Source organism: Pholcus phalangioides, unplaced genomic scaffold (genome assembly GCF_987345545.1).
Source record: "Pholcus phalangioides strain wild (caught in Gottingen) unplaced genomic scaffold, Ppha-v1.0 ptg000004l_1, whole genome shotgun sequence".
NCBI classification, from domain to species: Eukaryota; Metazoa; Arthropoda; class Arachnida; order Araneae; family Pholcidae; genus Pholcus; species Pholcus phalangioides.
Genome location: NW_028301597.1, coordinates 22,315,602 through 22,340,701, shown reverse-complemented (window position 1 = coordinate 22,340,701; position 25,100 = coordinate 22,315,602). Strand labels below are relative to the sequence as shown.

General features: G+C 35.3%; 1 protein-coding gene across 2 annotated transcripts in view; it reads left to right on the top strand.

Moving 5' to 3' along the window:
* The window catches only part of LOC149086764 (uncharacterized), an 88,919-nt gene extending 70,148 nt beyond the window's left edge, over window positions 1-18,771 (top strand). Inside the window, exons 4-14 of one of the 2 annotated variants that reach the window (XM_089231135.1) lie at window positions 2,837-3,103; window positions 6,023-6,135; window positions 7,185-7,419; window positions 9,758-9,907; window positions 10,901-11,076; window positions 11,295-11,428; window positions 11,660-11,799; window positions 11,917-11,998; window positions 13,316-13,460; window positions 13,742-13,919; window positions 15,898-18,771. In XM_089231135.1, the coding sequence (XP_089087261.1) occupies window positions 2,837-3,103; window positions 6,023-6,135; window positions 7,185-7,419; window positions 9,758-9,907; window positions 10,901-11,076; window positions 11,295-11,428; window positions 11,660-11,799; window positions 11,917-11,998; window positions 13,316-13,460; window positions 13,742-13,919; window positions 15,898-16,058 (1,781 nt within the window). In that variant the 3' untranslated portion in view covers window positions 16,059-18,771. Of the gene's footprint in view, window positions 1-2,836; window positions 3,104-6,022; window positions 6,136-7,184; window positions 7,420-9,757; window positions 9,908-10,900; window positions 11,077-11,294; window positions 11,429-11,647; window positions 11,800-11,916; window positions 11,999-13,315; window positions 13,461-13,741; window positions 13,920-15,897 lie in introns of both variants that reach the window. The other variant, XM_089231134.1, reaches the window with a different exon arrangement.
* Window positions 18,772-25,100: the final 6,329 nt, after the last annotated feature.

Sequence of the window (25,100 nt, the reverse complement as noted above, 5' to 3'; positions counted from 1 at the left end):
TCTTAATCTTTATTTTTTTCTATCAGATATTTATAAAATTATCATCAGACATGTGAAGCAAATGCGTCTTTTAAAGCGGAAAAAATGCATAGACCTTTTGTATATGTACGGTCGTATTTAGGCATAGGCAACAAATTTAAAGGATTGCGATTCTTGTCGAATGTTTTTGAAATGGGTAGAGCAAAGTGGAAGCGTGAGGCAGTGTTTCTTTGTCTGTCATTAACAGAACACCCTGTATAAATTTATGTGCTTGTAACTAGTAATATTGCAAATTATTTGGTTCAGAAATTTGAAGAGCGCACAAAATATATTGACATGCGTGCTAAAAAAAAAGTTTATTTTAGCGTCCTCTGTTGTTGACGTGAAACATTAATTTCTGAATTGATACATATTATAGGAATATGTTTATCTCTCATATTTTGTAAAAAAATTAGCAATGAAAGAAACTATTTTTAATAAATTTTATTAGAATCGAGCTCACAGAGAAATTTGATGCAATGAAATGTCCGTTAATAATTTCTTTTTTTTATTTTGTTGTGGTGGACGAATTATATTCCATTTCACGTCAATTTCTGTTGCGGTATTTTTGCGTACCGAAATAAATTAGTTTCGTTTTTTAGCGTCATCTATCTTTGACTTTGAATATTACTTTCTAATTTCTTTTCTTTTTATCCGAGAAATCAATTTCTCAATAGTTTAGAAATAATCATCATAGTATTTTGATGTTACTTATTACGATATTGATAAATATATGACTTATTTTGATAAGTCACCTATAAAATATTCAGATACAGTGAAATATCGGTTAATGCGATGTTTCCTCTGTTTCCACGTGAACCATTAAAATAACGTGGTGCAAACGACCTGTCTTTCTAAAACTGGGGTGAGGGCAATTTATACTTGTTTCATTCTGAAGAACGATTCAGCATTAGGGCACTTCCCGACACATCCCTCAGAATTCACACCTAGACATTCCTTATGTTTTAACCCACTATCTACTGACGGTACTGATAGTACCAGGTTAAATAATTTGTTGCGCAATAGCTAATTGTTTGAAGAACAGCATTGTTTCATTATTTTTTTTTGCCTTTGATTTGAACTAAAATGACCTTCCAAATAATTTACATGGTTATTATTTATTATTATCATTATATTAAGGTTTATTATAATTTTCTTCTTATCTTATAGATTTTGTAATATAGACATATTACAAAATCTATAAGATAAACGACTAAGATGGCCTTGGTTCATATCCCTTTTACGCACCATATATCAGTTAAAAGTTTGATTTCTTCAATTATTTTTTATCAGCTCTCTATGGACCTCTCATGTATAGAATTTGATTAAAATATTCCAGGACCACAGGAGGGTAGGGCACATGGAAAGTTTAGAACCACTGTCGCACAAGATCCCAAGAACGAGTCTGTCTATAGAGACAGACAGACAGACATGGCCGCTGACCGTCCAGAATGGCCACCTTATTATGACTTGCGCCTTTTCCCAAAAAGATGAACGGTCTCGGAGAGCCTGGGTCTGTCAGATGCCTGTCTATACAGCATATCTGAATTGCATTCCCTTGAAAGATGAATCACTTTGCTGAAGTCTTACAAGTTAGGGCCTACAACCCTGAAACAGAAATTGATTTCACTAGAGAAAAATGCCTTCTTAATGTCATAGCGTTGTAAGCATTTTGTTTGCAAATGTGTGTGAAAAAACTGACGAACCATATAACAGAAAAGATTTCATTCCGAGTGAGTTTTCTACCTTAATTCCCATAAACATTCCGATCGAAATAATAGTGAGCGTGCCTGACGATTGTGACTATTGTCTATGATGTACTTTGCGCACAAGCCAAACAAAAGCGGAGGTCGTAGAAGAAAATGTTCATTATTCGCTCCAAAGAGCCCCCCGTAAATAAATAAGTAAATAACACAAAAAAATGAGCCATGTCACGCGATCAATGGCGCGTTTGACAAGAATTCATGTATACAAAGATTAAAAAGTCACAATTTTTGCTTGAAAAAACACACACGAGCTGAGCCCGTTTCACACTAATGAGAGCTACACGTTCAGCTACGAAAGGAGAAAAAGATAGATTCACACATGAAAATTAACGCTAAAAAATTCCACGCTTGCGCAACAACGCGTTGCTAACACTCAAAAGACAACAGAAACTGTGATAAATCAGATCGAGGTGTCAAGATTGTGCGACACGCATCACTCGGCTATTTTCTGAGACCACGTGCCAGGTTAATCAATGGATATTCTGCAGTATGTCGAGCAAAAAACCAGCTTGAACAGGTCATTGAGTCTCGAAGTTAATGCCAAGCGTAAACTCATCAATCTCACTGGGTCATTTTGTCCTGGTAGTTGTCAAAAGTTAGGTGTCCCAGGGTGGGTTCACGGACTTTCTACCCACATGTGACTCGTTATTTGTTAAACTTTTTTGTTTATTAATGATGATTGTGATAAATCGGTTATTGTTATTATGCGTAATAATCAGTTATTATTTCATAATCAACAATAGTCTTGGTGTGTTTGATAAATTTATCACTTTTAATGGTGATTATTCATAATACCCAATTGTCGTTGGTAAATTTGATAAATACTAAAATCTCTATTATTGAACAGATCTTCAGAATCCAGATTTGATTGTCAAATCATGATTTTTACGTTGATAATTTTTTTTCCTTCTTACCATGTTGCTTTTGTTATGTAATAAAAAGTTTTCGGATACATTCATCCTTTCAGATCTCTCTCTCTCTGAGATGTGAAGCGATGTGTGTCCCGTTTCTTGAATGTTCAATGTAATGACTGACACTGTTTCTCCTCTTAGACCATGTTTGCGATCGACTGTGGTCTTTCGAGTGGATACCGAATAAGATCCTCCGTGGACTGGACAACGCTATCATCTTCACGTCCAATCGTGAGTCTTGCCTCGCCGCCTGCCTTTCCGAGGTCAGATTCGTGTGTCGCTCGGCCGAGTTCAATTACGTCACCCACGAATGCCACCTTAGCGAGTTCGATCGCAGAAGCCCGGGAGCGAATGTGCATCTTGTGGATTCACAGGGTGTCGACTACTTGGAAAATTTCTGCCTTCAACGTAAGTGCTCACGTTTATTTATGAAATATACAGGGTGGGCAAAAATTTTCATGACAATTTTATTTATTTTCTTATTTTTTTGGTGAATAAAACGACGCATTTTACGCGTAGAAGGGGCATTGCGTACTTAAGGGGCGTACAGAGGATCGGCATTTGGAGGGAGCGCAAAAGGTTTAGGGATGCACAAGAATTTCTTTCCAGAAATTTTGAATTATCAACCTTCAAAAAACGATTCAAATTGACAGAAATTGATTGAAATAGCATTTTAATTTCTTTAAAATAATATTTGAAAATATTTTAAACGTTTGATCGTTTCCTTATTTCCCCCCCCCCCCCGTACGCCTCTGGCTATACTGTGAAAGTAAACAGCGGCTGCAAAAAAAACTGACACACTCGACCTACATATTAGGGAGGATCTGCCATTGTATTCACGTTGTTGGAGCTGTGCTTTATTCATGTTCTTACTGGTGCTGTCATCTCGCTTCCATATTTTGAACTGAAGATGGAAAATGCCTAAAATTTCATGTTATGCAAGTATCATGTTGAAGTTGCTGCGACAAATAGAATCTACCGCTGCCATACTTCAATGTGGACATTTTTTTTTGTTCGAGCTCCGTCTGAACATAATTTCAATTTATGTTAACATGGATTGCCGTGGCCTCAATTTCTCCACACAGAGCAGCCAAATGCTCAACACAATTCTTGCTTAAACACGGTAATTCGGGTTTTCCATTTTCGGTTCCACTACAGCAGATAGATGGCAGAACTTCACGAATGTCTCTCCTCAGAGAGCTTCAATATGATACTTACATATAATGGAGATTCAAGCCATTTTCTCTTCAAGATGAGGAAGACAAAAGGCTTCACCAGCAGTATAGATAGATAGATAGAACCGCTCACAACCCCGAACTGATGCAAAGCAACTTACTTCCGTTACCTCAAAAGAGGCAGGGTTGTGTCGGAAAAATATCAGTATAACATGAAACAAGCAAACCACAAAAATACATAAGAGACAAGCATATATGCAATCACACCAATTCGTACCAATTCGTTACAAATTTTGCACATAGGAATGTTTGCGAGGTGCGTGTACGGTTAAGCAGTAGTTGTAGTCTCACTTGCTTGAGTTTTTTTAGGTTTTCAATATTAACTACCGCAAACGGGGCAGTGCCATCTATGTGCGAAAATGTTGTCGTATTTTTTTTATATCATATACTTTACTGTATCAATTTTTAAAAAATTAAACTCTTGATCACGACAAGAATTTTACTGCAGACGCAACTTCATTCACCAAGTGGATGATTTTACATTAATTTTCAAAATGTGTCTTGGACTTTCGGCCCCACGCGCCATCCTGTATTAACGAAGGCTTAAACGAGATTATGCTTGTTGACCTGCATATTAGAAACAATAAATTTGAATATTAGGGATTTCTAGAACATTCATTATTTCATAAAGATGAAAAATACTACGTGAAAAATAGGAAGTAAACAAAATTTATGTTCCTAATATTCATTACATGTGAATAAATGGCCGCTGCACGAGCCCGACATCATTAGTAGAACATTGATTCACTTGACCTCCACCAGAGAAGCAAAAGCCGGGTGTTCTTTTCCCGTCCATGCAGTAATATGAATTGCGGGCTAATGATATGCAAGGTAATAAGTTGGAATACGCTAATGACTGATAATACGAGTATTATTAAGCTAATAAAAAGCCACGGAGAGCGGTTTCTCCTCTTCCAGTCCGATTCGGCCACAAGTTTTGCCCGCAGCGTATGCAAACGTATCGACAATCACAGTATGTAAAATACCTCGAAATTTTGCAAATAGAGAAAAATCTATATCTAGCCCGATTCTTAGCGTAAAGCATTGATTTTTGAAATTACCCTTCTTTTATTCAGATTTATACAGGCTGTCGCAAATTGTGTACACATCAGATATCTCTACAACCGGTGACTTCAAGGGAAACATATTTTCTATTACAAAAAGTTTTCATTACACTATAAAAGTTTTAGAAAAGTTTAAAATTTCATATTTTAAAATGTCTTATTTATCGAGCTTTTAAATAAATATATAATCACTATGTTTTGGCAATTTATCACTGCTTTGGCAGGTTTTCATTGGCTCAAAAGTTGCTATTTTTAGGGACTGCGCACAAATAGAATGATAAAAAAACTCGGAGTTTTTATTTTTTTTCTTACAATGAGTAACCATTACATTATTTGACAATTATTTGACTTTTACAGAAGTTTTACAACTTTGAATTAAATTTACGTTTCGCAGTTTGTGAACAACGCCCTCAATCATACGCGATAAATACTGAAAAACCTCAAAGTAAAATATCTTCGTTAATATTGCATTAAAAATACAATTTTTTTTCATTAATGATTTCCCAGAGTCTGAGCAATTGCATTTCGCTAATTAGAAGCTATATATAGCACACAGAAATCTACCAGAAAATTTAATTTATCTATTGTTTTATGAAAAACACCCCTTGGGAAGAAATTTAATACATTTTTATATTACTATATATACCTCATGCTATCTGAAAACTTTTTTGTAATTGAAAATATGTTTATAAAGTTGAAGAGATTCGAAGCGTAAACAGGCACATAAAGCTTCATCGCGACACCCCTGACAAAGGTTGGCAACACCCTAGGAGTCGCGACGCACACTTTGAGAAACACTGCTGTTGAAGAGATATCAGCTGTATAAACAATTTCCGACAGCCTGTATATGTTTACTTATTAATTAGCTTAAGCTGTAATGAAAATCCTCTTTCGTGAACTTATTGAATTCAGTGTGTGTAGTTAGTTATAAGATTTTTTCTGCGTTTATTTTTAGTTCAAGACAATTATCTCAATTTTTAATAGATTATATTTTGGTCAGTTTATCAGACAATTGTTTTCTTTTCCAGCCTCTCTGGTTTGTCCCGGCCCCAAACATTACAACTATCTGCAAATCGGAATATCTCAAGCTGCTATAACGAATTATGTTCAGTCCAATTACTATCCGGATAAACAGATTGTGGTGAGTATGATGAAATATGATAGCCTTGTCTATACTGCACGTCAGTGGTTCTCAAAGCTTGTGGTTAACCTTTACTGTCTTGCCCAATTCATGGCTCATCTGCGGCTCCCTAGAATAGTTTAGTAGATATTTTCAATAATAAAAGAACCCTTTCTCAGCGTAAACAGGCACATAAATCAATATCTAAGCTTCATCGCGACACCCTTGACAAAGGTTGACGACGCCCGCTTTGAGAAACACTGCTGTACGATGATTCCCATAGAGAATAATGTAATGAACCTTGCTTACACAGTCGATGAAAATCAACCACTTCGGCTATAATGACAATTTTTTTTTTCCGTTTCAATGATGTTTTCTCAATAAATTCCTAAGATAGAGCTGATTATATCCACAGAATGTTCGTATGCTGGTCTGCTTATGACCACTATACGAAATATTTCCATATTTTGCCCTTCCCAACTATTTTTTTTTTAAATGTCCCATTTTTTTCAACGAAACTATCTCTAGTTTCATTACTAAAATCGGGAATGAAGTAATTTGCATAATTTAGAAATTGTGTTATAATGAATATCACCATAAATATTAATCTCACATGTTTGCAAAGTTCATTTTTTCTCGTGAAATACATTTTAGTACACAATGTTTATCTCGCCAAGAGGTATTCACAGACAATATTTGGTGATTTCGTCAACACACACATCCGTCAATATGTTTGGCGAGAATCGCAATATTGCGATATTATTTTTTATCCCAATATCCCATATTTTTCTCTATCACAAATTGGTCACTTTAATCATAAAGAAACGAAAGTTTCATGCAGATATTTGATTGCTTCTGATAATAACTTTCGTCAAAAAAGGTCATGAAAACGTCAACCTCGGTTGTAACGATGGTAAAATTTCGTGGAATCTTCAATGTCGCGTTGCAACAGAGTTTGACTATTTTTTCTTAAGTGTTATGATTATTAATAAGGGAAAAAAAATATTATACGCATGAAATTTTCTTACGTAAAAACGATATTAATGATCGTGTTGTGTCATTGATTGCAGGTCAATAGCAGGCAAGATTGTTTACACCAATGTTCAATCGAAGAGACTTTCCTGTGCAGATCGGTCCTCTTCAAACCCGATTCGTTTCCTGGAAAAGCGACTTGCGTTCTTTTCCATTTGGATCACGTCACTTTCCCTGGTGGACACGATGAATTCACTGATACCAGTCCCCAAGCTGTTATCAACGGTGGTTCAGAGAGGACTCGCTTCTATTTGGAGACCGTTTGCGGTGTTGGTACGTAATTAAAGTATTTTCTTTCACTCAACGCGATTTTTTTTTTTTTTTTTTTTGGGGTTCAAAAAGTACCTTTTTATCTTATACATAGTATTATTTCATATTCGCGCAAACTTGCGTAGTTGAGACCATCACAGAGGATCAAGGTATACGAGTGATGGTAGAAGTTCCGGTCGGTAGAAATTTCTTGCTAGTCCGTGAAACGTTTCACGAACTAGTAAAACATCATTAAACTCAAGAAAAAATTATTGGCGTTGCCTCGAAGTGCGTTTCGTTTGCAGAAAAAAATAACAATAATATTACATGTGTACCCAAATCAACGATAATATAACGCATCGCTTAAACACGATGCTTTGTACAAAACGTGATCTGAACACATCTTTCATTAACAGTACAGAATAGAATTTATTTCGTCGTTTCCCAGCCCAATGAGGCTGTCTGACGATTTACAAATAGCCTTTCTGAGGAGTTGTGAAGGAGAAAGACAAGTTTGTACATGTATAAAGCATAAGTCCAGCGTCACGTTCAAAGTACAAATGCAATATGTGCTATTAAAGATCACAGTTAGGGTAAAAATTACGTTATATATATGTATATATATATATATAGCGAATATCTCTCTCTCTCTCTCTCTATATATATATATATATATATAGAGTATATATACCATATATCACTATTTCATTGAGATGGCTATATTCGGAGTTCTGTAGTTCGTCATAGTGGGTTGTAGATAATTCCTTAATGAAGCCCAGTGGCACCTAAACTAGTAGATTTTCCCTATTGAGATAAGTACCTACCCTACAGAGAAACTTTAGTGACTTGTAAATGTTTCGCGGATCCAGGTGATCTGAAAATGTGTCCGGCAGTGACACAATTTCCGTGATCGCTTAAGCGATCCGTAAATATGCAGCTTGGTTCATTTTTACAAAATTAGGTTTGGGACGGGCCACATTTGGTCCGCGGGTCAAGGGTGTACAATATATGGCTTAGAGGGTGGGTCGTAATGAATTTCTCAAAAATACATTTTGGGTTCTTACCCTTCAAATAGCACTGAAATTAACAGAAATTGATTGTAATAACATATAAAGGTATTTTCTTTCGAAGTTTTAATTTTTTGTTACAAAAAATATTTTTTGCATTAAAAAATGAATTTTTGTCTGGGGGAGACCACGCACCCCCCAATGCTGTCCCCCTCCGCGAACGTGTCTGATGCCACCAATATGCGATTGGAGCTAGGGGGGCAGAGCTGACGAAATTTTGCTGACGGGAGAGGGGTCAAAAATGTCAAAAAATTTGTTGATGTAATACTTGAACGTCCCCTAATATATAACAAATTATTAACCACTGTGGTGGTCGAGTGGTTATAGTGACGGACTCGCGATGCGAGGATCCGAGTTCGAACCCCACAGTGGTGGTCGGCTGAAGTTGGTTTTCTGTGGTTCCCAACTTCAAGGCGCAAATGCGAGCCGATCTCCCCGTTAAAAAGTCTCGCCACAGAGAGCAACAGTCCTACAACGATAAATCATTCAATCATAACACTTCACTCATAGTTAGAAAACCTGGTGACAGATGGCAGCACTACACATAACAAGCATTACAGAGAAACAAAAAAAACTTCACGTCAGGTTTCACTACACGTACACGCACATTCCGTGGGGGAATGTACCGATTCGTTGGGGGGTTCCGCGGGGGAGGGGATGCATGTGTGGTGTAGCAGTAGTAGGTAGGGCCTGCAAAAAATGGGTCGGGGATCCATGTTGTTCTTAAATCAGCCACCTCGTTGGGCAGTTTGCCTGTTGTGGCGTTGTATTTGTATATTTGTATAATAACAGCTGAAATTTGCGGCAAACATTCAACCGCTATTATGACGTATCAAATTTACACCGGTATGTAACATGAAAATGAAGAATATAGGTCATCATATACCAAATTTTGTTCATTTTGAGGCTGCATATGGTTTTCAAAATAACAACCCCTTTTACTTCAAGAATTACGTAATGTAATATAGTTCTGCTTTTGTTTGGTAGGTGGCAGCACAAGTTCCAACTGAACCTTTCCCCCCTCCCCTTTCCCTCAAACGTGTAGTACTTCAGACGGTTTGTGGCAATTTTCCTCCCATCCCATCATTTTTTTCTACGGTTTGCAAATAATTTATCCTATTAATGCCGATGCGCGAACCTGTTCACAAGTGTTTAAAGTTTGAAGAACGCTGGTGTAGAGAACTACTACTCCATTTGAATGGATTCAGATATTTAAGTCTTCACGGTTTGAAATTGAAAATGGCTGTCATTTATGATTTAAATAAAGAATAATGCAACGGTCTGTCTCCTCGCAGGTCCATCCGAAGGAAGCATCGGCCAAGCCACCGAACAAAAGCCAGTTCTATCAGCCGAAGCTGTGCAAGAGACAACACCAAAGACAGCCGCAGTCATGGAAGAAGAATCATCAGACCCTGCCTGTGATGCTTTTGGCATCTGCTACGATGGTAAGTTCCATTCCAGCCGTCCATATGTCAGCTCTCATTTTCAGATCTTTAAAACAATACTCTGTATTTTTATGATGTTGGCATCATGTGATCCAATGTCACAAAAGTTAAATTCTCAAATACTTAATGTTAAAAAAGGACGTGAAAAATTGAGAGAAGAATGTGTATCAAAGTTACCGCGTAAAAAAATAGGCACGACATTGATTGAAATGATTCTTAATGGCCGGTTAAAAATATTTTCAACCTTATCCAGAGAGGGAGGAATTTGAACGAATTCAAAATTGAGAAATGATTATCAACCAGAAGCACATGGCAGCTGATTTTTCAATCCTAATGTTGTGGACTATCATAATCATGCGTTAACAAGTCATTTAGGAGTGAATGCGGAAAAACGAGTTTTATATATATATTTACCCACATTTACCCTGTTTTCCCCCAACTTCACTCCGCTCTTTGAATTCACATATCTCAGTGAATTTTGGCACTTGAACAACTTTCTCATTGGGTTTTTTAATCTCATGGTGTCCGTGTAAAAAGTTAACTTTTTTATAACTATACAACTCCTTGCATTATGAATGATGCATCTGCGTTCTACTTGTTATTTGGATATTTTTTTCTAATTGGAAGCATGCCTATAAAATTAACGGTTCCCCAGTGAAATACGATGCTTGTTGGTAGTTACACACCCTGTATAATGGTTATACATATCCATACCTTAATGGTAGACCCGCAGATGCAGTCACTCGGTCTTACCGTATCTTTCTTGACTAACATTAACTCCGATACATCAACATTAAATCTATTCACAATAGAGACAAGACATTCTAGACAATTCTACGTTGAAAGAGATCAAATCATTTGATTAAAAAAACTATTCAATTGAGCTTTTTAATTATTTGACACGAAGAATATATACTACTTATACATGAAGAATCTTTTTATTGCATGTTATCAGTGCAAACTATACATCTCAATTATTCTATACTATTCCAGTCAAAATAAGATGTACGGATACTAAAATCATGGTTTTCGTCGAAACTTCGAGACCTTTCCATGGTAGGATCTATGCTCTCGGTCGTAGTGAAACCTGCAACGCCCATATTCACAACAGCCAAAATTTCGAGTTGGATTTGTCTCTCATTGGACAGGATTGTAACACTCAGTCACTAGTAAGTAGAGACATCAACGCTCACATTATTCACCTGAAATTAACCGACATTTTGATAATTTGTAATTCAGTTTTTAATAATTCAGATGAAAAACAACCCCACTCAGTTAATGGTTGAACTTTCATTTGTTAATGGTAACACGCATCTCATATCTACTGAATTTACTTCCTGTTTCCGATTTCTATGAAATAATACTTATTTCTGTTATGTATATATAGGCTGGGATATACACTAATACAGTTGTATTGCAACATCACAACGTTGTTCTTACCAAGGCCGATAAAATGTACAACGTTCGATGCGTTTACGAAACGACATCTAGGAACGTTTCTTTCGGCATGATCCCTGTCAGGTTTGTTTCAAGCATTGCAAAAATTCTTTCTTTAAAACTCCAGTTAAACTTCGCATCAGTTATGTTTGTGCGATGAAATATTTATGTGTTGTCATGTAACATGGCTTCAGAGTCGAATGTTCAATTTCTGGATGATGTTTTTCTCAATGATACGCATTTTCTCATACACGAATGATGATGAGAATTATTATGCGTAACTGGCGTACTAATGAATAATAGATATTCCCTTAGGGATCCCGATACATTACAAGTTACCGCATCACCGGAAGCGCCACTGCCACAGATTCTCATCATGGGTCAGGACGGAAGAGAAGCCAGCACTGTCAGGATAGGGGATAGGCTCACCTTCCAGATCACCATCCCAGAAAATAGTAGGTTCCTTTGAAAAAAAATAGTCTTTTAATTGAATGTGAATACCTTGAGTGTACGCACTTTGATTTGTTTCAGTGAAACTAGAGACTAAGACGTGTAATTTTTTTTTCTTCCAGCTCCTTACGGCATTTTTGCACGAAGTTGTTTCGCCATGGCCAAGGATGGCAGGAGCACTTTTGAAATCGTCGATGATAGAGGGTAATGCTAATTCTACCTTCTATGCATCATTATAATATCTTCCTTTGACATTAAAAATTATCATTCAATGGAATAAGGGACGCTCAATTCATGGAAATGACTATTTGTGTTTTTTTTACGCAAAAAAAGTAGCGGAATTTGCGTAACATGTATTGCAACAAATAGCATTAAAATCAGATTGTTAATTGTTTTTCTATTCCGATTTTTATAAATTAAAGATCACGGCTGTCTACGGGATGTATCATAATTTCTAATTTTCTCCGCTTTTTGTTTTTTGCTACAAACTGTCATTCAAAATGTCTCTCGGGAACCAAATTTCATTAAATTTACTCTAAATTTCACACGCTTGTTTCTCATGACCTATTTGAGATAACGGGGTATAATAGGGAAAACTTTTGTCATCAACATTCACAAATAATGGAGTAACTAATTGCATGTTCTCCGCTCGCTGGTTTCCACGTTCTTCATACTGACATCCATTGATACATTTGGTTGTGGTGTATTGTGGAATAATTGTGTAGCTTATTGCGCTTATAGGCGTATTGTGGAACAATTTACAGAAGAGAAATGACAGTATATAGTAGTAAATGAGCGAAACTTCACGGGTGATCACGTTTGAACAGCGGTTGAGTATGCATGTATGTCTAATGCAGAGGAAGGATGAATGTGTTCGCAGTTCCTGCGCAAGAAGCTGTTAATCACTATCCGGTTATTTTCAACTTATTTATTTGTAGAATAGTTAGCTTCAATTCCATCCGACCAATGGTTTCAGCGGCAGAATGCCCTGAATAAGCCGAATTATTTTAATGTTACTTATGTATATTTATATCTCCTAGAATATAATTCTTAAGGATTTCCTCTAACAGCAGGATAATGGACTATGATAGAATTTCCTACACAAAGAATTCTAATGGGCTTTCTGGAATATGATTCATATGATCAACCTGGATTATATTTATATATTTAATTATATTTATTATATTTAAATATTTATATAATCCAGGTATATATATATATATAATTTTCGTAGTCTTCTGAGAATATCTCAAATCTTATCATGAATACATCCTCAGGAATTTCCTAGAATAAGATTCATGTTGCCTTAATTGACAATTCCTTGTTTACAAAACATGTGCATACAGATTTAGATATCGATCTCACCATTAGTTGCAGAATGCTCTGAACACGTCAACTTAGATATAGCATGAAGTGCTATATCTAAGAGACTATATCCAATTAAAATTGTGATCGGTTTTCATGGCATATAAGATTTACTGTAATTATTTGCTCTTATATTTTGGTGAAATTGTTTTGTAGGTGTCCAAGCGATCCATTGATTTTCCCTAAATTCATGCAAATTGGAGACGCTCTACAAAGTTCCTACGAGGCTTTCAGATTCACCGAATCTTACGGCGTCATTTTCCAGTGTAACGTGAAGTACTGCATCGGGAAATGTGAACCCGTAAGTTGACCACCATTTTATCGGAAAATCAGTATATTTTTATGACCATTTCATCGAGAAAGACGAATGGTGTTATGTTTTATATGAAGTAACGTGTAATATACCACGTTTTATTTTACTTATATATTTATGAGACTGAAGTTGGTTGACACATTAAAATTGATAAATTTATCGACGTTAAATTACAAGAGAACTTATATATCCTATAATGTTTTACTTTATGGAACTTAAATTTCACTGACGATTTTGTTGATTTTTTTTTTTTTTTTTTGTCTTCTTAGGCTCTTTGTGGTACTTTGAGTCATGGAAGAGAAGAATCATGGGGTCGTAAGAAAAGATCATCTGCATTATCAGATTCAACCGAAGAGGAAATGACCCTCAGCAGAGAAATCCTGGTCTTGGATTTCGGTGATGCTCCTCCTTCGAGATTCATGAATGAAAATGGGCATAGTGCCAATGGTAAGCTTGGCAGTACTTATAATAATAATAACAATAATTCTACAACTAGAGAATGTTATGAAATGCTATCGCCTACTTGCTTGGCTGAATTGCAAAAATTATTCACAGTATTGCTACAATTTAGTATTATTTACACCAACGGTCTTTACTCAATCTTTTTGGAAGGTGCGGGCCACTTTATTGATATGGAAACGTGTTGCGGGGTCCAGTCCATTAAGTGCCAGTGTCGTCGTGGCTCACAAATCAGGGCCGTAACTGGGGGGGGGGGGGGGGGGGACAAGGGAGGCAAGTGCCCTAAGCGGCAAATTTTAGGCGGACACATAGAACACCGTTATAAAATTATCGAATTTTGAAGTGGGGGAGGGGGTTGGCAAAATCATATTTGGATCAGCTTGGCAAAATTATACAAAATCAGTTAAGTGATCTACACCTGCACCACGGGTCACTTAAATGTGCGCCGCTCAAGTGCCCTGAACTGCAACGCAGCTCACTTCAGCGATCTATAAATGTGCTTCGGGCCACTTCAGTGATCTGGCAATAACCAGAAAATTTGACCTGAACATACGTAATATACGTATGGGCAAAAAAACTCTCCAAAATCATCAATTTAATCCAAACAACTAATTCCGTATTACACAAGCGGATATATTGCGTACATCATTCAGTCTATATTTCAACAAGCCAAGCTAGGATGTGTGCAGTCGAAAAAAATTTTACAAAAAATCGCGAATTAAAAACGCGTAATACAGATCCTGAAAAAAAATTATTCATAGTTGTTTTTGTATAATTAATAAATTTTATCAATTTTATATCATTCTCGTGACTTTCAACATTGAAGACGGATTATATGCAAATGCATATACGCACGCACATTTTCGCCTTTTTGGTATTAATGCACATGCATTTGCATATTTTCGTCTTTTTGGCATTAACGCACATGCATTTTCATATTTTCGTCTTTTTGGCATTAATGCACATGCATTTGCATATTTTCGTCTTTTTGGCATTAATGCACATGCATTTGCATATTTTCGTCTTTTTGGCATTAATGCACATGCATTTGCATATTTTCGTCTTTTTGGCATTAATGCACATGCTTTTGCATATTTTCGTCTTTTTGGCATTAATGCACATGCATTTGCATATTTTCGTCTTTTTGGCATTAATGCACATGCATTTGCATATTTTCGTCTTTTTGGCATTAATGCACATGCATTTGCATATTTTCGTCTTTTTGGCATTAATGCACATGCATTTGCATATTTTCGTCTTTTTGGCATTTGCACATGCATTTGCATATTTTCGTCTTTTTGGCATTAATCCATATAAATGCATAATATGAAAGAATTTTTAATATATGTGCATATTTTTGACGGTTCATTAAAACTCGATCACTCTTTTTACAATTTTTCAAATGAATATTGCTCATAATATTTACATATAGGTTCATCCGGTGGTTTTTTTTTTGGGGGGGGGGAGGGGTTAAGTGAATGAATAGAGATCTTTTGTAATATTTTCCAAACATATCAACCGTTTCATTGTAACGCTATTTCTAGAGATAGCGTCAAAACTGTTCAATTTATAACGTCGAACGAAATCCTTGTGTTTGTTATTAACGAGCAGCTACGACTCACTAGAAATTAAACATCCCTACATGGAAAAAATATGCAGAAGTTATTTGCATATGCAGGTACACACACACATGTGGGGATATTTGTTTTTTTTTTTTAATTGTAAATAAATATGCACTATGAAATAAAAAATAACGCATTTTAAAAACACTTTTTTTTTTAAGCATGGACTTTTTTAACGCAGATTTTCTCATTTTTGGTGCAAATTTTGGAAGTTTTAACTTTTTCAGGTTTTTTAATGCATATTTTGGAATTTTTAATTAAACGCATATTTTGGCATTTCGCCACTTTTTTTAGTGCGTATAATCCGGAATCTACTCATTACTGTTTTTTGCATTACTATCTAGAAACTTTCTCGATGCACGAAACAGTTCAGGTTATGGAAACTTGTGCCTCAAGGACATCGGTGCTTGTACTCGGTGCCGCAACAGCTTTGCTGATCGTTCTGTACATCTGTACGGTATCTTATTTTGTTGCCCATCAACGAGCAAGGAAGGAGCTACACTAATCAAAAGCAGAATTAATTAAGAACTTTGGCTCTGTGACAATATAATAATTATTTTTGTTTCACCTTTTTTTTTTTGTTTGAGGTTGGCGCATGAAATTTACTTTTCAGGCAATGTTTTCTGTATCTGTGTATGTGTTTATGTTCAGTACTCAATGTGTTATAAGGGGGAAAAACGAAGTGTTTTTAAGTTATTCATCGTGTTTACTTCTATGATTACATTGTCTTCTTGGATTTATTATTGAAGAAAAAAGGCACTATGTGCGATGAAAATGACGCAAAATTTCGGGTTTATGTCGATATTTTTTTTTCATATTGCCCATTCACGTATACTATTATTTATTTATTCATGCGTTCATTTATTTATTTGTTCATCAATCCATTGGCGGGTTTAAAGTTCCTTTGAACATTGTATGGGCCAAATCCACTGAATACACTGGATGCAGTCTTTTTTTTTGTGAAGTTATATAACGCCAATATTTCACTCATTATTTCACAATTGAATTTTATTTTATCGCCCACAATGTTTTTATTTTCGACTTGTGTGTATTGTCTTACTATTTATTTTTTGTGAAGTTTTATTTATTTATTTATTTATTGTATTATTTCCTCCTGGGTTTTGTCTTTTCGGTTAATGGTGTAGGTTTTGACGAACTTTGCTGATTTTGCTCACATGCCATTACATTTCGTTCTGTCCTGTATTTAATGTTCTGAGGTGCGGGCACCTAGCAAATGGGATTTATACATACCTGTTTTTGCGCACTTATTGTGAATGCAATTTGTTTTTTGTTGCTATTCTAAAACGCTTTTAAGTTTGTGGGGCGGGGGGATCTTATATGAATTTTTTTGTCGTTAATTCGTGAGTTTTCCTGACCAAAAATTTACTACTGTATTGGAATGAACGATTATATTGAAAATCATATATTATTCGTAACGAATTATTTCAGTCTCCTCAAACAACGAAATAAACAAATAGGCATTTATTTGTTCTCATAAAGATGATGTATTTTCATTGTGATATTTACATATTTGATATAGAATTTTTAAAAATATTTTTCAAACTACAAACTGATGTAAAAACTTTTACACACCTTTCTATGAGTAAAAAAAATTACTTATTTTTTTAATAAATATTTTATCTTAATATTTAATAGTAATTTTATATACGTATTTCTTTTAATAATCTCTGTTATCTCCAGAAGATTTGATAATAATAATACTAAAAAAAGATACTTAAAAGTTTTCAAAAAATTCATATTTTTGATGAATAATTCTATTTTTTGGTATTAAATTTTCTAAAACCATTATCCACATCATCATAATTATCCATAAGTTTATTTTGGCCAGTAAAGAGAAAGGTCTGATATAAGAAATGAATGTGTATCCCACGAACTTGATTGTGTCATAACCTTTGAGGGAGAGTAAATTAGTATTAAGCTGATATTCAAAATTACCCACTTTTTGATCTTTTTAAACTAAAAAAAAAACTTTCTTGCCATGACGTTTGACTTGAACAGACGTATTGCTTGCTTTACGTTCCGCTGAGCAACCGAGATTGAAGATTTGGCACTCAATCCAAGTGGGAAACTCGGTTAGCGAGATACTCTTATCTTCTGAAGACGACACCCATAGAGTGTGGGAAAAGCATTGGGAATTTTTTAGTATTTTCTGGCATTTGCCTTATTCGTTGACGTTTTTTGAGTATTATTAGGCAGTCATCCACTCTTCTGTGTTTTTTAAACTTCCAATATAATTAAATTTTCGATTAGGTGTAACGATCAGAGAGAAACATAATATTCGGTTTCATATAAGGGAATATGAATCAGGATCTCACATCTTCGTAAGAAATTATAATCCATTGATTCAGTCAATTAGCGTTGGATCTTTTACTGCGATAGCATCAAGATAATTTATTGTATTCAAATGTCAGAGAATTTTGAATAAACAAAATGAACGTTGATGTTGAACCAATAACTAACCGTACATTGAAACCATTTAACATAAAACGGCATTTAAATACTCTTTTTTAATTACTCCTCAGCATTTTCCCAGTAATTCATGTTACACGTCAAGAATTAATCTACATCAACATGAATGGCGAATGATGAAAATTTATATAAAATAACTTGTTACACATTTGCGTTAACGATCTAAATGGATCACGTTTAGCTTCTATATAAGGAAAAATCAACGATTATAATTATAATTTCATTAATGATGCGAATTTCAATCGTCAAAAATTATTTATTATATTTTTTGTCATTGATCATATCATATTTTTTTTGTGTGCTGTTATATTATTTATCTATTTTTGTATTTATTCCCTCCCATTTCGATGGCAGCTAGCTATATGTACGGTCAATTTTGCATGTCATGATGCTTGTCCACTTGGATGCTTCAAGTAATAAGCTTTTAATATAATATAAATTAATATTTTTTGACACTTATTACTCGAAGCTCAACTGAACAGCGCCACTAATATTTAAAAATCATTTTTTTTAATGTATTACATGTCTGTACATGTTATGTGAATGCTTTTTTTTTTTCGTTTGCAATGTTTTTTTTGTGCATTAATATTTATTTTTTTCGGATGATGTAGATTTAGAATAATATTTGAAATTTTGTATTTGTAAGAGATAACACATGTTTGTAATTTTTTTTTTTCCTGATGCCGTGCTATGGACAGAGATGAAATAAATTATGATATTTTTGTCAATATGTTTTATCATGTTCTCTCAATTTTGTTTCATTCATTTATTGGTGATTCTGACACTTTGTAGTCAAATAGAGTGTTACATATTTTTTCTCACTGTACACTATGCATGAGTACATGATTACTATAAAATAAACTATACGTACACTAAGCATAAGAAAATGAAAATTTAACTTCATTTCAAAAAGAAAGTTCTCTGTCATTTAAAATCGAAAATGCATTGGAATAAGTATGGCAAAAATAAAAAATATCATTATTTCCAAATTACAATTTAGGGATGGCTAATATCTAATATCTAGTAATTAAACATTAAGTGTTTTATATAGGGAGGGGGAGCATAGTAGCAAACATACCCAGCACCTATTGCTTCCCCTACACCTTAAAAGATTAAACTTTTAGAAAATCATAACAAATTGATATATTTCACGTCTTTACCTATTATAACATTAATGGTTTATAATAGGTAATATTTAATGACATCATTAATTTACATTTATGGTGGCTAAATAAGGAACTTTACTGTAATAATGAATAGTGTTAAGTTATTTACAATCGCTCTACATACCCCGTGAAACTGAATTTTCTCACTTCACAGGGATGCCCTTACCTTACGTGGAGCCCGTAGAGAAAATTATACCGAGTTTAAGGGCATCTTGGCAATTTTGGGGCCTCAAAAATATTTGAGACCCCCTCCCTTTCAGCCGAGATTTTATGTATTTTGAGAGGATACCCTCCTATTGACATACAAAAAATTATGCATTATCACAGAAAATACACAAGAATGCTGAAAAAAGTATTCTCTACAGAAAAGTATGACCATAATTGAATATAAATCACACAAACATTAATGGCAACTTCGGATCGATATTGACCACAATTCAGAAGTGAGGAAAATTTTAAATTAATGAAAGAAATAATTCTAAAACTGATTAAAATTAGAATTTAAAGAAAAAATAATCTGAGAACTAATGAGAGAATTTGGATTAAAAATAATTATAACAATGAGAAAAATAATTCCAGCATCTTTTGAAAAAATTTTCTCGAAAGAAATAATCCCAAAATTAATGAAAACTCAGAATTGATACAAATCGAAAACTGATAAAAAGTCAGAATTGATACAAATTAAGAATCGATGAAAATTTTAAATTCACGAAATAATTTCAGAATTTATTAAAGCATGCAATAATTTTGGGCTCTTTGTCTGATTTTGAGGGCTCTAGTTCTCTTTGGTCACCTGTTGAGAAGCCACTGGCCAGGAGCGTATAGCTATTAATTCTCTTATCTCTTATATTTACATCGTGGAAGCTCAACCACCTATTGTTTCACTTACTACAAAAAATTAGTAAATATGCATTTTTTCATTTCTTTTATAATGAGTGTGAGGCCCTCCAAAGCGCGGGGCCCAGTGGGACCGCACCTGTCGCACGCCCATAAGGACCGCCACTTCATGCATTGAAATTTTGTTCAAAGCTCGCTCAGTGCACGAGATATAACAAAAAACTTCACGAATTCTCCACCAGAGAGAGCTTTCATCATTCCCATCATGCAATGCAGTATTTCCCAAAGTGGGCAATATCACCCCCTGGTGGGCGATGAAATGGCCCGAGGGGAGGCGATAGAAGCTGTAGGTGTAACGTAGGATCCCATGGGTTCACTTGAGTTGGGGGGGGGGGCGATGAGAGAAAAAATTTCTCTGAAGGGGGCGATATAAAAAAAGTTTGGGAAACTGTGATGTAATGCGTAACCAATTTATAGTGTAACTAACTTTCCCTTCCTTCGATTATTCCTTAACTCTTTGAGGTTCTATGTCAAAGTCGATTCGAAAACCACAGAACAGCAAAAGATTAATAAGTTATGAGCACTTCTAAATCAGTACAGTACAGTAAAATCTCTATTGAAGTGCCTACAAATGAGGGGTTTCACTGTACTATGACGAATAGAGCCTGTGTTTTAATCATTTTCCTCTCTTCTAGTACTCACTTGTCTCACTTGGGATGCTTGAGAGCAAGGAGGATAAATATTTCGGAGAAATACAGAGCATGGAAACATAACATAAACTTAAACAACTCTTGAAGATAGATGCATAGTAGAATGGCGCATACGCATCATATGATGAGACGGCAAATTTCAACGACACCTAAAGAATAGAGGACAGAGAGAGAGAGGAGAGAAGGATATTCACAGAATGACAGGAAACCTGATGAAATTATTATTTTTTCATTCAAAACAAAAACAAATTTTTTTTAAATCTAAAATCAGAAATTGCATCCAACTGAATTTTAAATCAGTTTATTCTATACAGCGTCACTAGATTCGAAAGCTGAGAGAAGAGGACGTTTGCCCGCAGCCTTAATATTGTCACTTTTCTTAATTTACACCACAGAAGACGCCTCTATACTGACAAAATAAAACGCCACTTCTTTTTTGCGGTTCTGTTTTAATCTGGAAAAGTTACTGAAGAAAAAAGAACCCAATAACGCCCCCTTGCCTGGGACAAGGCGAGGGCGGGGGGGGGGGGTGTTTCTTTCTCTACCTTCAAAAGATTTTTTCACTTTTGGGAGCACAGGTGATTTCGACATAGGAATCAGCATCGACTGTTGTTTTTATCCTTTTTTTCCTGAATTTAAGAGGCAACACACCCTCTTTTCCCCCACGCATACAGTTTAATACACGGCATTAGCTGTTGGTGAGCAGACAATGGTATTCTTAAAATGTATATTGCGGTTTTGTTCTTCTGGAGCTTGTTTTTGGACATATTATCCTGGAGCAAGATGGGCCGTGGTTAGAATATAGCATCTGCCCTGCTTGGAAACAACTTGGGGTTTCGTATTCTACGAATTTCGACGGCGATTGATCAAAGGGTGTAAAAATGCTTGGAAGAAAAAGAAAGCGAGAGATATATAAAAAAAAAGGAGTTTTCCTTCAGCAAAACAAAGAAAACAATTGCTCTGTAAAAAAGAGGAAGAAAAAGCAAATTTTCTATGACGTAGGAGGACGCTTGAAATGACATAAAAAAATAGGACGTCTGGTAACCCCAGATTTTATAGGAGCCTGAGTTGCGTCATATTGAAAAAATCAGTGGGTTCATATATTTTTCAAAGAACTCCCTAGTTAGAGTGTAGATGGCAGCACCAATCTGTTTGCATGTGAACAGGAAAGAACAAAGCTGTATTAAGAGTTAGAGAACTTACAAGCAGCTTTGGGAAAGAAGGTTTTTTCCCCCATACGTGTTTGATCCCATCAGTTTCCTCGTTTCTCAACGGACCTGCGAGTCAAAGCGGGTCGCGATTGACTTTTTGTTTCGTTTTTCCTCATTCTGTGAGGGCCTTACCACGGCCGACTAGACATTCATCTTCATCCATATCATTCATCTTTCTCACATTTAATTGTTTAGTGGGCTATGGCCTTACCCTCACAAAAAAAGAAATCAACCGGGCCGCTAATTTCGTAAATGCACCGCTTCCCGCGATTACACGATTTCAACCAATCACGTCTCTTCTTGGTTTACGATAATTCCCACTACTTTAATATCGTAGGATCTGTTGTGCTTTCGGTCACAAGGTGGCTTCGTATGTAATCACTAAAATGTATTCTCAAATATTAACACGCTGTATGCCAAACAAAATTATTCATTTTAATTCGTATAAGGGAAGGATTAAAATTCCGTGGTTAATGATAGCGAGTGATGAAGGTGGTGGCAATTTCGAAAACTAAAAGTTCACTAAAAGTTTCTGCTTTTTGTGATAAACAGTTTTATTATCCTTCCGTTAACTGGAGTGGTGTAGGTGAGAGGGTATCGGACTGTGAACCTGAAGGGCAAGGTTCGAATCCAGCTCGTGATAGGCTTCACATTTTTTTTCTACTCCGTCGCCAAAAATGATTTAAACTTTTTAATTCTTTTTTGCTGATGCAATACATTTTACAATATATTTTGCGGATTCTTAAAATACAAGTATTATAAATCAGTTAAATATAACAAAAGCATGCAGAAGAAATTAAGAACAATAATGTTATAAAAAACGTAGTTGTCTTTTAGTGTCTTTTCTTTTCCTAAGTTTCGATTTTTTAATATTTTATAGCTGTTTACGACTAATTAACGAGCATTAATATATATATATTTTTATACTATAATTTTTCTGTTCATTTTTAGTCGATTTGCTATCGAAAAATGCATTGATAAATTGGAGAAATATTTTACTAAATTTGCCACGATTTTCGTCATCCGCCCCTTTAGCTGTTTGAATACTTAAGTTTGTACCGAATTTATAATGTATCATTAAATAATAATAAATTAAATAATTTTATAATGTATCATTATAATGTATCATTATAATGTATATTATATTGCTGAATCTTAGAACTTTAGTATATAATAAATCAATTGAATATTATAATAAACAATATGTATTGAAATATATTTTTTCGTACTATAATTTTCACTGGTTTATTTTTAGTCGATTTGCTATCGATAAATGCATTTATATATTGGAGAAATTTTTTACTAAAATTTACAAGGATTTTCTTTCACATTTTCAGAGAAATTTGAAATCGTTATCTTCCTTTAACTGCTTGAATATTTAAGTTTGCTTTCAATGTATAAATTTGTTGGTTTAAAAAATAAAATAATTTTTATATAACATTGAAAATAGCGCGATTGCAATTTGAAATGCCTCGCGGAAATGTCTAACTTGTTTGCACCACTGTTCCGCGATCAGATACGAAAATGAAGATATCGTAGAGTTATGCAAATTACCGTAGAGGCTGAAGCAACGTGATTGGATGTGTGGAAAAAATTACGAAACACTCGTGTAATCGCAGAATAGCGGTGCATTTGCGAAATATGCAACCGGGCCGCGTGCTTCCAAAGGTTCAGAACCACTGAGTTATATCAGCAGAAGCTCTCAAATATTGTGCTCCACTAAAGATTTTTTGATGCTCTGTGAAGATATTAGTTGTCGAATGTCATAACTTTTTTCCTCAATGTGTTCGAATGAAGTACTGCATATGGAAAAATTACGAAGTAGATTCATTCACTTAAAAGCATTTTTTGTGCTTCTCTGAAAAAGCAGAGACTGATTACCTGTAATTTCTTCTCTTTTAATTTTTGTATATGTACTCAAAGAAATTGGGCGTGGTATAGCCCAGGACCTTAAGATACTCACCTAAAGTACCAGAGGATGTTGTTTGAGCTGTGTGTGTGTGTGTGTGTGTGTGTGTGTGTGTGTGTGTGTGTGTGTGTGTGTGTGTGTTTCTTAACCATCCGGGTACCGGGCCGTGAGTGATTCATTGTTTCATTCTTCATTTATTTCTTATTATCAACCGGGCCGTGGGCTTCCCAAGATTGAGAAACACTGGTTTAGAGGAGTCACAAGTTCGATTCGTCCATGTCAGAAGCAAGTCTGACACGGGGGTAGGTGCAACAGAAATGACAACAACATGACCACAGAAAACGATTACTACAGCAGGGAGTCCCCCACCAAGGGGTTAGCGCACCATTTTTTCGGTGAGCATAAAAAAAGCAAAATGGTGAACTCTGCTGTTAAATCGGCAATAGATAGATCTTAGTCTAATCAACCATCGTGTGCAGAAAACGACAGTGGTGCGACAAAAATGATTAAAAAAAAATATTTGAAGAAATTTCATATTTTTGAAGCAATTTCATCCTACTAGCATCAATGAAATTTTACATTTTTTCCCCACAGCCATTTCTAGCTAGCATTTTGGAGCTTTTTAACCGAAATGTTGTCATAGGTGGGGGATAGACTTGAAAGTCGGGGGGGGGGGGGAACATGATCATTATTTCTGGAAGGGGGGCACGATAATGTCAATTCATATATACACTTATGGATTAGATCTGCTTACTCCAACTTAGATGGCAATGCCCCCTCATGTTTCCACCAATGAATGCTGTTTAAAATGTCATTTAGCCCATGAGCCACTGCTCCAAATGCCTGCGTCTCCAAATCCCTTGCCAAGGAAGTCACCCTTGATTTGGCAAAAAAGTAAGAAGTTTCTATTGAATAATAGGGCCTGCTTTTTTAACAATCAGGGCCGTCTGCATGGACTCCCCAGGCGCGGCCCGGATCCCCCAAGTTCATGGGGGGGGGGCCTCATAAAGGACGCATGTAAATTGGCAGGCAGGCATTTAGCTAGGTAGGCCGGTATGTTCATTTGCTTTGCAGTTTTTTTTTAATTTTTTTTTGTTAGGAGATTGTTGATTTACACTGACCCTGTCTCTGCAGAGAGCAGGCAAACCCACAACATGTTACTGCACTTACATAACAACTTAGAAAAGTTCAATAACTCATAAATAAGCAGCCAAATATGGAGTA